This window comes from Tympanuchus pallidicinctus, unplaced genomic scaffold (genome assembly GCF_026119805.1).
Source record: "Tympanuchus pallidicinctus isolate F22 unplaced genomic scaffold, pur_lepc_1.0 scaffold22, whole genome shotgun sequence".
NCBI lineage: Eukaryota > Metazoa > Chordata > Aves > Galliformes > Phasianidae > Tympanuchus > Tympanuchus pallidicinctus.
Window position 1 is genome coordinate 3740422 of NW_026294739.1, and position 13544 is coordinate 3753965.

Consider the following 13544-nt stretch of genomic DNA (forward strand, 5'->3'; position numbering starts at 1 on the left):
GCCACAGATAGGGGGCGTGGCCTCGGGAGGGGCGTGGCCAGCGGGCGCGCGGGGCGGGACGCCGGTGCCGGGCAGCGCAGCGATGGCGGCGGCGGAGCTGGAGCGGCTGCGGATGGCGGGGGCCGGCATGGCCATCGCCGTGCTCACCAGCGGCGGCGACGCGCAAGGTGAGGCCCCGCGGAGCGGCAGAAGGCGGCGGGCGTCACCACCCGGCTCTCCTGCCGGGCGGCGAGGGTGCGGCGGGTCCGGAGTCCTCGCTGCCGCGGGGGCCTGTGGGGACGTGCTGCAGGGACGCGGGGACGTCTGGACGCGGGGCGTAGGGCGCGGGAAAATAACGGGAGTGGGGGGACGCGGGGCATCGGGATGGGCGCCCGGTGGGAGCGGTGGGTCCCCTCCTGGTGCGGCGATATCCCCGCGGTGCCACGTGTCCCCTCCGCAGGCATGAACGCCGCTGTGCGCGCCGTCACCCGCATGGGCATCTACGTGGGAGCCAAGGTCTTCCTCATCTACGAGGTCTGCCCGCCCCGCGCCCCCGCCAGCCGCCCTACCCCCGCGCGTGGCACGCAGGGATGTCACCTCCGTGTCCCCGCAGGGCTACGAGGGGCTGGTGGAAGGCGGTGACAACATCAAGCAGGCCACCTGGCTGAGCGTCTCCAACATCATCCAGCTGGTGAGCATCGCCAGGCCCCACCTGGGACCCCCCGCGTGCCAAAGCGCCGTGCCACGTCCCCCCGGTTGTCCCCTGTGCAGGGCGGTACGGTCATCGGCAGCGCCCGCTGCAAAGCCTTCACCACGAGGCAGGGCCGCCTGCGCGCCGCCCGCAACCTGGTGGAGCACGGCATCACCAACCTCTGCGTCATCGGCGGCGACGGCAGCCTGACGGGTGCTGACATCTTCCGCGCCGAGTGGGCCGGGCTGCTGGATGAGCTGCTGCGCGACGGTGAGTGATGTGGGACGCGATGGGTAGCAATGAGCCAAAGCCGGAGCTCAACCCAAAGCGTGGGGCGTCGGGCGCAGGGCTGATCAGCGAGGAGGTGGCGAAGGCCAACGGGCGGCTCAACGTGGTGGGCTTGGTGGGCTCCATCGACAACGACTTCTGCGGCACCGACATGACCATCGGCACCGACTCGGCGCTGCATCGCATCATGGAGGTGATCGACGCCATCACCACCACGGCGCAGAGGTGAGACTGCTGGCCTCAGCGCCTGCACAGCTCCCACCCTCCTCATCATCCTTCTTCTAATCCTCCTCACCTTCATCCCTTGGTTATCATGGAATCATTAAGGCTGGAAATGGCCTCTAAGTTCATCAAGTCCAACTTCCGTCCCACCCACCCCACCGTGCCCACTCATGGGCCCATTAAGGTTGTAAATGACCTCTAAGGTTACCCAACCGTGCCCACTCACCGTGTCCCTAAACCGTGTTCTTGCAGCCACCAGAGGACGTTCGTGCTGGAGGTGATGGGCCGCCACTGCGGGTGAGGACACCAGGTGGAGTGGGGGCTTTCTGAGGCATTTCAGGCCCTGGGGGACACTGGGGTGCCACCATCGCTCCCTGCAGGTACCTGGCGCTGGTGTCTGGGCTGGCCTCGGGGGCCGACTGGCTCTTCATCCCCGAGTCCCCCCCAGAGGACGGCTGGGAGGACATGATGTGCGAGCGGCTCGGGGAGGTGAGGGGCCCGTCCCTACCATGGGGACACAAGGAGGATGCTTGTGGCCGGGATGCGCTCAGCTGGCACAAATTTTGGCTAAGCTGCCGTGCCCTTTGCTCCCCCAGACCCGCAGCCGAGGGTCACGGCTCAACATCATCATCATCGCGGAGGGGGCCATCGACCGCAACGGCAAGCCCATCTCCTCCAACTACGTCAAAGACGTAAGGCTCACCCCACTGCCAGCTCCCATAGCCAGGCCCTGCCTGCTCTGACAGCCTCTCCGCCCTACAGCTGGTGGTGCAGCGCCTGGGCTTTGACACGCGTGTCACCGTGCTGGGCCACGTGCAGCGCGGCGGGACGCCCTCCGCCTTCGACCGTGTGCTGGTGGGTGCCCGGGGCTGCGGGATGAGAACAGAAGGTAAGAGAAGGACTTTGTCATCACCCAAGGGGTGCCTCTGACTCGCTACAGAGCAGCAAGATGGGGATGGAGGCGGTGATGGCGCTGCTGGAGGCCACCCCGGACACCCCCGCCTGTGTGGTCAGCCTGTCAGGGAACCAGTCGGTGCGGCTGCCGCTGATGGAGTGCGTCCAGGTGGTGAGTGCATGGTGGCACTGGGGGGTGCAGAGCTGGTGGTGGCATCTCTGTGGGGCTGGTGGCAGCTCCATGGGGCTGGTGGCGCCTCTGCTGAGTGGGCGTTAGGGCATCCCACTGCTGTCACCCCACGTGTGGGTGTCGCAGTGCTGCATCTCTCCCCCAAGACGAAGGACGTGCAGAAGGCCATGGATGAGAAGAGGTTTGATGAGGCAATCCAGCTCCGTGGGAGGTGAGCCACCATGGGGTGACTGGGGAGGCCTGCTGGAACAGAGGTTCTCTTCTAGAGCTGCTGCTGTCCTTGCAGGAGCTTTGAGAACAACTGGAACATCTATAAACTGTTGGCACACCAGAAGCCAGCGCAGGAGAAGGTAAGTCAGGGTGCCACGCTGTCCTTTCCATCATCCCCTCGATTCTAAGGAGGATGGTGCTGTTCCCCTCCTGGCGGCCGTGCCACCATCCCAACCACACGGCTGCTGTCCCTGCAGAGCCCCTTCAGCCTGGCCATCCTGAACGTGGGGGCCCCTGCTGCCGGCATGAACGCGGCCGTGCGCTCAGCTGTGCGCATCAGCATCTGCCGTGGCCACACCGTCTATGCGGTGAGCGATGGCTTCGAAGGCTTGGCCAAGGGACAGGTGAGCGTGCGGGCACCAAAAGCCCCACGGGGCTCTGATTGGGGTGGGCAGGTTGTCCCCTGCTCCAGAATTAAGCGCTGCTTCCTGCAGATCCGCGAGGTGGGCTGGCACGACGTGGCAGGCTGGCTGGGACGCGGCGGGTCCATGCTAGGCACCAAGCGGTGAGTGGCCCGTGGCTGTGCCACAAGGGACACTGCTGTACGTGGGCTTCTCAGGGGCCTCAGCGCAGGGTCTTTCCCCCTTGCAGGACTCTGCCCAAGACTTGCATGGAAAAGATCGTGGAGAACGTGCGGAAATTCAACATCCAAGCTCTGCTGGTCATCGGTGGCTTTGAGGTACGGGGAAACACTGAATGTAGAAGCGCCCTTTGGCATCACCGCATCTCCCACACCTGATGGGCCCATCCTGGCCCCGGGTGGCGGGGTGAGGTGGGAGCCTGCTGACGGCCATGCCCACGGCAGGCATACGAGGGGGTGCTGCAGCTGGTTGAAGCCCGTGGGCAGTATGAGGAGCTCTGCATCATCATGTGTGTCATCCCCGCCACCATCAGCAACAACGTGCCCGGCACCGACTTCAGCCTGGGCTCGGACACAGCCGTCAACGCAGCCATGGAGGTGAGGGGCAGGCGGTGAGGTGGGAGCGCCGCGCTGTATGAATGCGGCCCTGTGACCAGCGTTGTCCCTTTACAGAGCTGTGACCGCATCAAGCAGTCGGCGTCGGGCACCAAGCGCCGCGTCTTCATCGTGGAGACCATGGGAGGTTACTGTGGGTATCTGTCCACCGTCACCGGCATCGCCGTGGGTGCCGATGCTGCCTATGTGTATGAAGACCCTTTCACCATCCATGACCTGAAGGTGAGCGGCTCTCGGTATCCCAGCAGCACCGTTTTGGTGGGAAAAAAAGGTGGGCAATGGAATTGGGAAGAGCTGCGGATGAGATGTGGTGGGGTTGGAGGAACATGGGGTGGATGCGGAAGGCAGGGGACGTGCTGGGGTTCGTCCTGCAGGCCAACGTGGAGCACCTGACGGACAAAATGAAGACAGACATCCAGAGAGGGCTGGTGCTGCGGTGAGTCCTAACTCAGAGAATCACTGAGGTTGGAAAAGACCTCCGAGATCCCCAGGGCCAACCCCAGCCCACCATGCCCACTGACCACGTCCTTCAGTGCCGCATCTCCGTGGCTCTGGAACACCTGCAGGGACGGTGACCCCCACCTCCCTGCGCAGCTGTGCAGTGCCTCGCTGCTCACCCCATCCCTTCTCTCTGCTCCCCCAGCAACGAGAAGTGCCACGAGCACTACACCACCGAGTTCCTCTACAACCTCTACTCCTCTGAGGGCAAGGGCATCTTTGACTGCAGGATCAATGTCCTGGGCCACCTCCAGCAGGTACAGGGTTGGGAAGGCCACCAGCACCGGGCCTTGGCCCACAGGGACATGACCTCAGCTTTTCTCTGTCCCTAGGGTGGAGCCCCGACCCCCTTTGATCGCAACTACGGGACCAAGCTGGGCGTGAAGGCCGTGCTGTGGATGTCAGAGAAGCTGCAGGAGGCGTACCGCAAGGGTGGGCCCGGGGCTGGGGGCGCTGGTCGCAGCACGGCCGCTGTGCCTGCTGCCAGCTGATGACAGTGTGTCCCCTGCAGGGCGTGTGTTTGCCAACTCGGCTGATTCCGCCTGTGTCATCGGGCTGAGGAAGAAGGTGGTGGCCTTCAGCCCTGTGACGGAGCTCAAGAAAGTCACTGATTTTGAGTAAGTGCCCATCTGCTGTCCACGGCTCCCCCAGGCTTTCCAAAACTCAGGGGCGAGGGCCGCTGTGCCCAGGGCCGCTGGAGAGCCGTGTCCCACTTTGCAGGCACCGGCTGCCCCAGGAGCAGTGGTGGCTGAACCTGCGACTGATGCTGAAGATGCTGGCCAACTACCAGATCAGCCTGACCGAGTACATCTCGGGGAAGATGGAGCACGTCACCCGGCGCACGCTCAGCATCGAGAAGGGCTTCTAGTGGCCATCCCTGATGCGTCCTCCCCAGACCCTGCCTGAAATTGCTGCTCCTCGGGGCCGGTCACTGTGCAGATGTGGGGATGGGGGGCTTCCCTGTGCTTGGCTGCGCAGCCCGGCCCCGAAATCATCCTCTTCTAGTTTATTATTTAATGATGGGGTACTCGTGATTCCTTATGTCATGGCTTGATAGCCCAAACCAATCGCTGCTTTTAGCCGACGACCCTGCGCGGGAGGGGAGCGGAGGAAGATGGGGTGCAGTGCCACAATAGGCACAGGGCACCGGTCCTGGCAGTCCCCCTGTCCCCGGCCACCCTGCATGATGCTTGGCTGTCGCGACCACCGCCACGTGGCCCTTGGTGCCACCAGCAGGGCCGTGCCCGTCGTCTCACCGCTGCTCCATGACCCCACCGTGTCTCACCATCGCGGCGTCGCTTGTGTCTTAGAGATAAAACCTGCTGGAGCCAACGCTGCGTCAGCGCGTGCTCATTGCGGTGCCACGGGGAGGACTGGAGGCCGTGTCCCCACGGGGTGTGCACTGAGATGGGGGGACCGTCCTGTGCTGTTCCAGGGAGGGGGTGTGAGAAAGCTGAGCAGCAGGCAGCTTGCCAGAGCCCAGCTCATAGCTGGGACGTTTCCTTCTCTGTGCAGCCCCAAGCTGGGGTCCTGGGAGAAAAGGACCACAGGCAGCCTCCCATGCGTGACTCCTTCCAGAATGCACAAAGTCCGTGTCCCTCTGCGAGGAGACCTCTCAACCCTGGAGGAAAACTGCATCTCCTAGGGTTTGGTTCCCACCTTCAAGGGAAGTTCAAAGCGGATGGGTCATGGTGATGCACGTGGTTTTCACGCAGTTTCTCAGGGCAGCTGCCAAGCTCCTTGGCCCTGGCTCACGGTTCTGGGACTTGGCTGTGCTCAGATGATGCCAGACAATTCATTTCCCAGGACTACTTCCTCCCAGAGCCAGACTGACGAACATCAGCATCATGGGGACGTGTCACAGTCGTAGGGTTTGGACAGAGCTGGGTTTTTTTTCCATTGAGTTGTCCCCAGTGTGGAGGCCCCTTTGATTTTAAGGGCAACAGAGCTATTCCCCTACTGGCTGCAGCACTTATTTTAGGCTCTGGACAGAGATAGCGACCACATAATCCCTGCCAGAGCTGAGTGCAGAGAAACAGCAGAACTTGATGAAGGAAACATAGCAGCTTTTCCCTGGTGATGCCTGCCCTGGGGACCCCAGGCACAGGTCACACCACTCCTGGCAATGGGAGGGTGGGAAGCGGGTTCCTCCGCTGCCCCATGCTGATTTTGGGGAGCCCATCCCACTCCTCAACAGGACCCCAGAAACTCGGTGCCCAGCCACAGACACCATGTCCACATGGACACCGAGCATCACACAGGGGAAGGAAGGCCACTGACAAAGATGCTGCGAGGTGGCAGAGGGGGCACTTGGCACCAGCAGCAGCAGCAGCAGCAGCAGCCAAGAATGACAAGCACGGCACGTAGGCGGAGAGCTCTGGCGGGGATTAACAGCCTGACTGCTGTGAGCTGAGAAAAAAGGAGCTGCGCCAGAGCGGCCCCAGGCCACACTCAGCACTCCGGCAGCCACCGCCAGCCCTGTGAGGAGCCACGATGCTTGCTCCAGACACTCCCCTCCCAGCAAAATGGGGGGCTCCGGGCCGTGGGGTGCCTGCCAACACTCTCCAGCAGCTGTTCCCACGATCCCCAGTGCAGAAAGGTGCAAATTCTGCCACCAAGCAGCTGTTGAGGCAGCCTTAACCTCTGCACAAGGGCAGGATGCAAACAAGATGCCGAGTAAGTCCCTGGGGCCTCGGCTGCCAGGGCAAGACCAGTATATTATAAATCACACTGACCAGTTCAGCGCAGCTGGGCTTAACACAGGAGGCAAGAACTAGGTCATCTGAACTGCAGTCCTCACCCAGAGGGACACGCTGTGCCCCCTCATCCCAAGGCCACATTGCTGTGCTTGTGTGCAGAGGGCTGCCCACGCCCCCAAGGACCATTCCCATCAGCACAACCCACTGCAGGGCCTTGGGTGCCCACACACACGCAGGGAGCAGAGCCACAACCACCCCGGGCCCTGCAGAGAATCACACCGAGGGCTGTGCCCCCCTTTGCAGGCTTTGCATCTCTGCACCAAGCCCTGCTCACAGTGCCTTTGCTCCCTGCAGCTCAGCTGCAGACAGGCTGCTGCAGAGAGCTGCCCCAGTAACAAAGCACCTTTGCAAAGCAGGGAGGTGCAGCAGTTCTGGTCATGAGCAGCACAGCAGTCAGATGAAGCATTTCACAGTCAGTGAAGCGGGATGGAGCAGGGGCCAACAGCTGCCCTCCGGCTTCACAAGGCTCACAATGGGAGCTGTGACCCAGAAGTAACACAGCAATGCCCAGAGTCAGTTGTTCTCACCATGGTTGCTGAGCCCCAGGCACAACGCATAGGTCCTACAGCGAAAATGGCTTTTATTTGCTATGACACAACGTTTCAAATGGTATTTAACAGCTTGGTAAAATTTTTCTGAATTCAGCTTTTTCACTTAAGCACCACCCTTGATTCCTGTGCATTTGAACAGTAATGCTTGGCTCATTTTCTCCCCAAATGCACAGGGATATTTTGCTCCAAGGTTAAAATTTCCTTAGGCTGCTCTAATGCCTGCGAGGGCATGCAGGGGCGAAACTACAGCTGAGCATTCAGGATTTGCTGTTTCACCCAGGCTGAATCAAGGTCTTCTTTGGGCCACCTGACCACCAAGTCAGATGCTGCTTGTACTAACAAGGCCAAAAGAAACCAGGAGTTCAAGATAAATTAAGAATTTGACATTGACCTTCACCATCTGTACCGGAGATCTTGAAAATCCTTTAGGCAGCGTCTTTCCAAGATTCAAACAAACCTTTGTGAGAGAAGCTGCCTTCAGAGCCTGCTCTACGCAGACCCAGAATGACAACTGGCCAAGCGCTCGGCCAACAGGGAGCAGTGGGACTTCTGGCTGCTGTCAGGCTTTGCCAACCCCTTCATTTGCAGAGCACAGCAGCACCTCTGCCTGCAGCCCTGCTAGCTTTTTCTTGTTGATCCCGCTGTGGCTCCCATCGAATGACCCCAGTGACAGGACACGCACACAGCAGCAGAGCCTGCCACGCCAGCAGGAAAGCTCCCGAGAGGCAGATCCCACCAACGTGATGCACGCAGCCAGGGGCAATGTCAGGAGAGCTAAAGGGGCACTTTCACTCAGCCAGCATCGCCCCATCCGCAGGGGAAGTGTGGCGGAACGTGCTGAGCCAGGCATGTATGGGCAGAGCGGCGCTGCTGGGCTGGGGCCGAGCTGCCCGCCTCACCGAATGCCCCAGGGAGGACACGGCACACACCCTCACTCCTCCTGCAGCTCCCTCTTCCGAAAGGCCTGCAGTCTCCTCCCCACTGTCTCCTGGACGACCTCCAGACCCTCTGCGTCCAGTTCCTTCGTGAGTAGCAGGATGGCACTCAGCACGTTGTTCTGCCAGGATGAGACAGACGCTGCTTTACACAAGCACGTTAACGCCGGCCCAGAGAAGGGGAGCACTCGGTTTTCGAGTTGCTGCTCCTTCTAGGGACTTCATCACCTGCACCTACAGGGACAAACCAACCCCCCTGAGGCCCTGAGGGGCAGAGGCTGCCTTGGAGGAGACTAACTGGAATGCAGGACAAACTCGTCCACCCAGTCCTGCATAGAGTGCCCGCACACCTCTGGCTCCTGCAGGGAAAAGGGCGCTCAACTGAGCAGCTGTCCTTCCCTCGTGTGACTGCATGAAGGGTGAGGAAAGGACCTGCCCCCACTCTGATCTGAGCAACAGCAAGATAACAGTGAAAACAGGAGCTGGACAGAACCTTTGAAGGTCCCCAGCTCAGCCTCCCACCAAAGCAGGACTGCTGCCAACACCAGAACGTGGCTCTGTCAAACCATGCCATGAAAAACTCCAGAGGGAGATTCCACAACCTCTCTAGACACCTTTTAGGGGAAGACCTTTTTTCCTAATGTCCAACTTAAAGCTCCATAGCTGCAGTCTGTGGCCACATCCCCTTAATTTTTATTTTGCCAGAAAAAAAATAAAAAGAGGAAAAAAGCCAGGGCCTGCGGTAGTGCTCTTGGTACTGTAAAGGAAGCTTAAAGCATGAATGAACAAGAAAATGCAGACAACAAATTTTGGAATGAGGCAGAACATGGCCTAGATCCTCACTCTGGCCTTCCTATGCCAATTGCAGCCATGGCACTGAGCCCAGAATACAGCAGCTCCCAGCTGCACAGCCAAGATCCACGAGGTTCATCTGGGGCGACATCACCGAGGGGGCTGAAGAAGCACCTAAGCTCTCAATTCAGCATCCTCCCGCTCACCAGCTGCATTTCAGCTGCTGCCCACCTCTGACGTGCTCTCAGCACAGTGCAGGGACACACGTGCCCGTGGGCAGACAGATGGAGAGCACAAACCTCATCAGGCATTCTCTGCACGCAGGGGAAAATAAAAACACTGCACGGCATCTTGAAGATGAAAAGCAATTTGGTGTTGAAAGATACTCACTCTTGTATTTTGGCTACAGTCCGTCTCTTGAGGTGAGAAGGAGGAAAATTTATCCCTAGGAACAGGCTTCATACCAAGCTGCTCTCGGATTTTGCTGAAAAAAGGGAGAAGAGCAAACATTACAATAACCAGATGGCAAAACCTTACTCTGCCAGGCCAAACTTCTAGTCACCAGCAGCCACCCAACAAGTATCTAGCTGGGATTCAAAGCACATCTCCACAACACCTCAGCTGCCTACAAATACAGAAACCTGAGCAAAACCATAGTGAGAACCTCACAGAGACAGGACGTAAGCAGGCAATGCACCACGAGGAGGCTGCTCCCAGCCGTGGGACTGGGAACTGGCTGCATCACAGTGCACTCTAACACGTGCACGGCGCTGACGAGCACCAAAGCATGCTGCAGGGGAGCTAAGGAGGAGCGGGCCAGAGCTCACCCACCTCTGTCTGCACGTGCAGCTGCCAGCAAGCACCCCGCTACAGCACAGCCTGTTTGGCAGATAGAGAATCAGACCTGGCACAGCTAACTGGAACGACAGAATCTGCACCCGCTGCAGGGCTGGCCCACAGAGGATGGGGCTTGGCTGGCAGGGTCCTATCATGCTACCCACAAATCCAGCTCAGGAGCCCTAACATCTCACTTGGTCTCCTCCAAACCGAAGCTCAGCAGCTCGCTCTCAGTCTCCATTGTGGATTCGGCAGCACTGGACTCTGTGGATGCAGAGCAGCCGTTCTCCATGCTCCTCTTGGCTGGTGGAGCCGTGATTTCCTCCCCATCAACCATGGCCTGGGACAGCTCTTCCTCTGTCACGGCTGTGAAAGCAAAAACAACAGCCTGGAGCCATTTGTTTGCAACGAACTCCAGCAGCCCACAAAGACACCGCCTTTGATCAGGAATGTGCTGCTGCTGCAGAGCTACGCGGGCAGAATTTCACCCAACAATCCTGCTTTGTAGAGGCCTTTTGCTTCCATTCCCCTGCGCAAGAGAAGAGTGGCTGTCTCTTAAAAGGAGAAAGATATCAAGCGGGGATGCAAAAATGCTCTGCAGGCTCCAAAAGCCACCAAATTACTGCTAGCAGGTAGAAAAGCTCTTTCTATAACCGCAGATTCAATTACAGAATCCTTTTCTTTGCCAGAGCAAAGGAGAAAGCTCTGAAAAACCGCTAATGAACAGTACAGTCTCAGCTCTAATGAGCTTCTTTCAGCCCAGCTAGCACTAACCCTGGCACTGCAGGGCATTGGGAGCAATGGTATACAGAGGGGACCCTCAACCTCCAATAGATCCTGCCTGCCTGCACACCTACACCACGTCTCCCCATCACAAAGAACCAAGGACACCTGAACAAGAGGCACCAGCACATCAGTGGTTTCCAGTTCACCTTGCCCAGGGCTCATTTCCCTGCCAGCACCCACCTTGATTATCCAGCTTCTGCAGGCTGGGGAGGTTGCGCAGCACCGTCATCCTGTAGCGGTGGGGGTCCGAGCCACAGCAGGGGTTTTCAGACAGCCACAGGACCCTCAGCCGGGGCAGGTTTTTGAGGTAGAAGAGCTCATTCAGGCTTGCTATGTTGTTCTTCCTCAGGTAGAGCTCGCTCAGATTCTGGCACTGGTTCAGCGGCTCGAGGTCTGAGATGCCATTCAGGCTGCAGAGAGAGCACAGGCTCAGCCCACCCCTCCTCATTGTGCCCTAAGTGGTGAGCAGGGTCCCTGAAGCACTCAGCTTTTCAGCCCCTTTTTCTGCATCAGCTTCACTGAGAAGCCTCACACCGACACAGCGAGGGCGGTGTTCAGGAGCCTACGGCTTTGCACAGAACAAAAAGATGGCATTTCATCTTTGTAAACAGAGGGAGGAATTAAAAAAGCAGGCGCTGCTCTCTGCTGAAGATGACAAACAGCTTTTGCTTCCCCCAACCATGCATCACACTGACACCCTTTTCTCTAGCAGCTCAAGCTGAAGGAGAACCCACAGAAGATTCCCAAGCTGAAGGAGAACCCACAGAAGACTCCTAAGCTGAAAAGCTCAATTTCAAAGATAGCAGAAACTCCACATGAGATGGCAGAAATGTGGAGCTTGGAGAGATCCAAGCATTTCAACCAGCCTTCTGCAACCTGGCTTCATGTGGAGGCCCAGAAAATCCCATTTAAATCATGGAATATCACAGAAGGAGCAAAAATCCTACAATATTTTAGCCCCTCTCAGAATAAATAGCAAGGGGACAGGTGCAGAGGAGCATGCTGAAGGATAAGCATTTCCACATCTCTGCTGCTTGAGAAAAGAGGCGAGGAGAGGCTGGCAGCTTGGAGACACACTCAAAGAGGCAGCACCAAACCAAATGCCAGGACACAGCTGTGTGGAACACGTGATCTCCACTCTTTCCAAGGCCAGCAGGTTGGGATTCACCTGAATGTGATCACCTCAACGTTGGGCAGATCCCGGCATATCGATATCTATGCAGGAAGAGATAGAAACATTAAACTGCACTCCCGAGAGGAAAAAAACAAAAACAAAGCAAAACATAATAACAAAAACCAAGGCAGTTTAAGCCATGCACAAATAAGATAAAAGTAAGAGCAGGAATCCGGGTTGCTTCAATCTAACCCAAGCTTCGCACTGCCTGAGGGATTTGCTGCCAGAGCCAGCACAGAATCAGCAGAGCCTCCACCCTTTGCACCCTGCCAGCATCTCGCTGCTCTTCTTTCCAGTAGCTCTGCCATCCTTACGCTGCTTTCCAGGAAGGATCCATCCCTCTCACCCAGGCATCCCTTTCCTGCAGTGCAGATATGCCTATGAGCCTAAATCCTGTACCGCCAGGGGAGCACAAGGCCCCAGTACCCTCCCAGTGCCAGTTCTCTCCAGGTACAGGGGATTGATGAGATGAGCAGATGGCAGCACAGTGGTACTTACATCGGTGAGGCGGCTGCCCCTGTGGGAGAAAAGGGTTGTCACTGCATTGGCCTTGGCCACAACCTCCCATATGCTATGCCCTCCCCCCAGCAGCAGGCCTGGGCCTATCCCACACAGCTCTGCCTCATCTCCACTGTCCCCTCCAGAGCTGCTGTGCACAGGCCTGTCTGGGACCTCAAGGCTGCTCAGCACTCACCAGCCTTGCCTGTCTCCAAACCCTAGGCCTGCTTATCCCTTCCCAATGCCCTGCTTGTCCCTATCCCTAGGCCTGTCCTTGCCATTGCAAACCCTAGCTCTGTCCCCAAACCCTAGCCCTGTCCCCAATGCCCTACCTGTCCCCATCCCCAGGCCTGTCCTTTCCACCTCAAGGCCCTGCCTGTCCCCACCCTTAGGCCTGTCCCTTCCATTGCAAGCCTCTGCCTGTTCCCAAACCCCAGCCCTGTCCCCAATGCCCTGCCAGTCCCCAACCCCTAACCCTGCCTACCCCTCCCCAATGCCCTGCCTGTCCCCATCCCTAAGTCTGTCCCTTCCATTGCAAGCCTCTGTCTGTCCCCAAACCCTAGCCCTGTCCCCAATGCCCTGCCTGTCCCCATCCCTAGCCCTGTCCCCTGCCCCTAGCCCTGCCTACCTCTCCCCAATGCCCTGCCTGTCCTCATCCCCAAGCCCGTCCTTTCCATTACAAGGCCCTGCCTGTCCCTTGCCCTAGTCCTGCCTATCCCTCCCCAACTCCCAGCTGGTCCCCATCCCTAGGCCTGTCCTGTCTACTGCAAGCCTCTGCCTGTCCCCAAACCCTAGCCCCGCCCCTAGCCCTGCCTACCCCTCCCCAATGCCCTGCCTGCCCCATGCCTAGGCCTGTCCCTTCCATTGCAAGGCCTTGCCTGTCCCCTGCCCTAGCCCTGCCTACTCCTCCGCAATGCCCTGCCTGCCTCCAGCCCTGTGCCCGTCCCTCCCACTTCAAGGCCCTGCCTGCCCCCATCCCCGCGTACACCCATCCCACGGCAAGGCCCCTCTTGTCCCTATCCCCACACCCCCCAACCCAGGCCCCCACCAGCAGTTCAGCCGCCGGACCCCATCGAGCGCGACGGCCTTGGCCCGGGCCAGCACGGCCGCCCGGCTCAGCCTCATGGCCAGGCCCGCGGTCGCTAAGGGCGGGGCGGCCGCCAGCATTGGCTCCTCCCGGCCGGGGCGGAGCAGGGCAGGCCGC

The 13544-nt window shown here is 59.1% G+C and overlaps 2 protein-coding genes across 2 annotated transcripts; one reads left to right on the forward strand and one right to left on the reverse strand.

Annotated features, from left to right (window-relative positions):
* The first annotated feature begins 29 nt into the window (after positions 1-29).
* PFKL (phosphofructokinase, liver type) lies at positions 30-5340 on the forward strand. Its single transcript, XM_052685338.1, has 22 exons — positions 30-167; positions 440-513; positions 593-670; positions 751-940; positions 1018-1183; positions 1433-1477; positions 1561-1669; positions 1777-1872; positions 1943-2035; positions 2121-2246; positions 2411-2475; positions 2551-2614; positions 2732-2878; positions 2969-3039; positions 3126-3213; positions 3340-3492; positions 3568-3732; positions 3885-3946; positions 4154-4265; positions 4341-4440; positions 4520-4625; positions 4729-5340. Exons 1-22 carry the CDS (start codon positions 83-85, stop codon positions 4874-4876), a joined length of 2343 nt encoding a protein of 780 aa, XP_052541298.1. The 5' UTR covers positions 30-82; the 3' UTR covers positions 4877-5340.
* Positions 5341-7330: 1990 nt separating this feature from the next.
* CFAP410 (cilia and flagella associated protein 410) lies at positions 7331-13505 on the reverse strand. Its single transcript, XM_052685346.1, has 7 exons — positions 13389-13505; positions 12341-12359; positions 11837-11883; positions 10849-11078; positions 10077-10248; positions 9436-9529; positions 7331-8375 (listed from the first exon to the last, which is right to left on the reverse strand). The coding sequence occupies exons 1-7, from the start codon at positions 13463-13465 to the stop codon at positions 8250-8252; spliced, it is 765 nt and encodes a 254-aa protein (XP_052541306.1). The 5' UTR covers positions 13466-13505; the 3' UTR covers positions 7331-8249.
* Between the last annotated feature and the right edge of the window lie 39 nt (positions 13506-13544).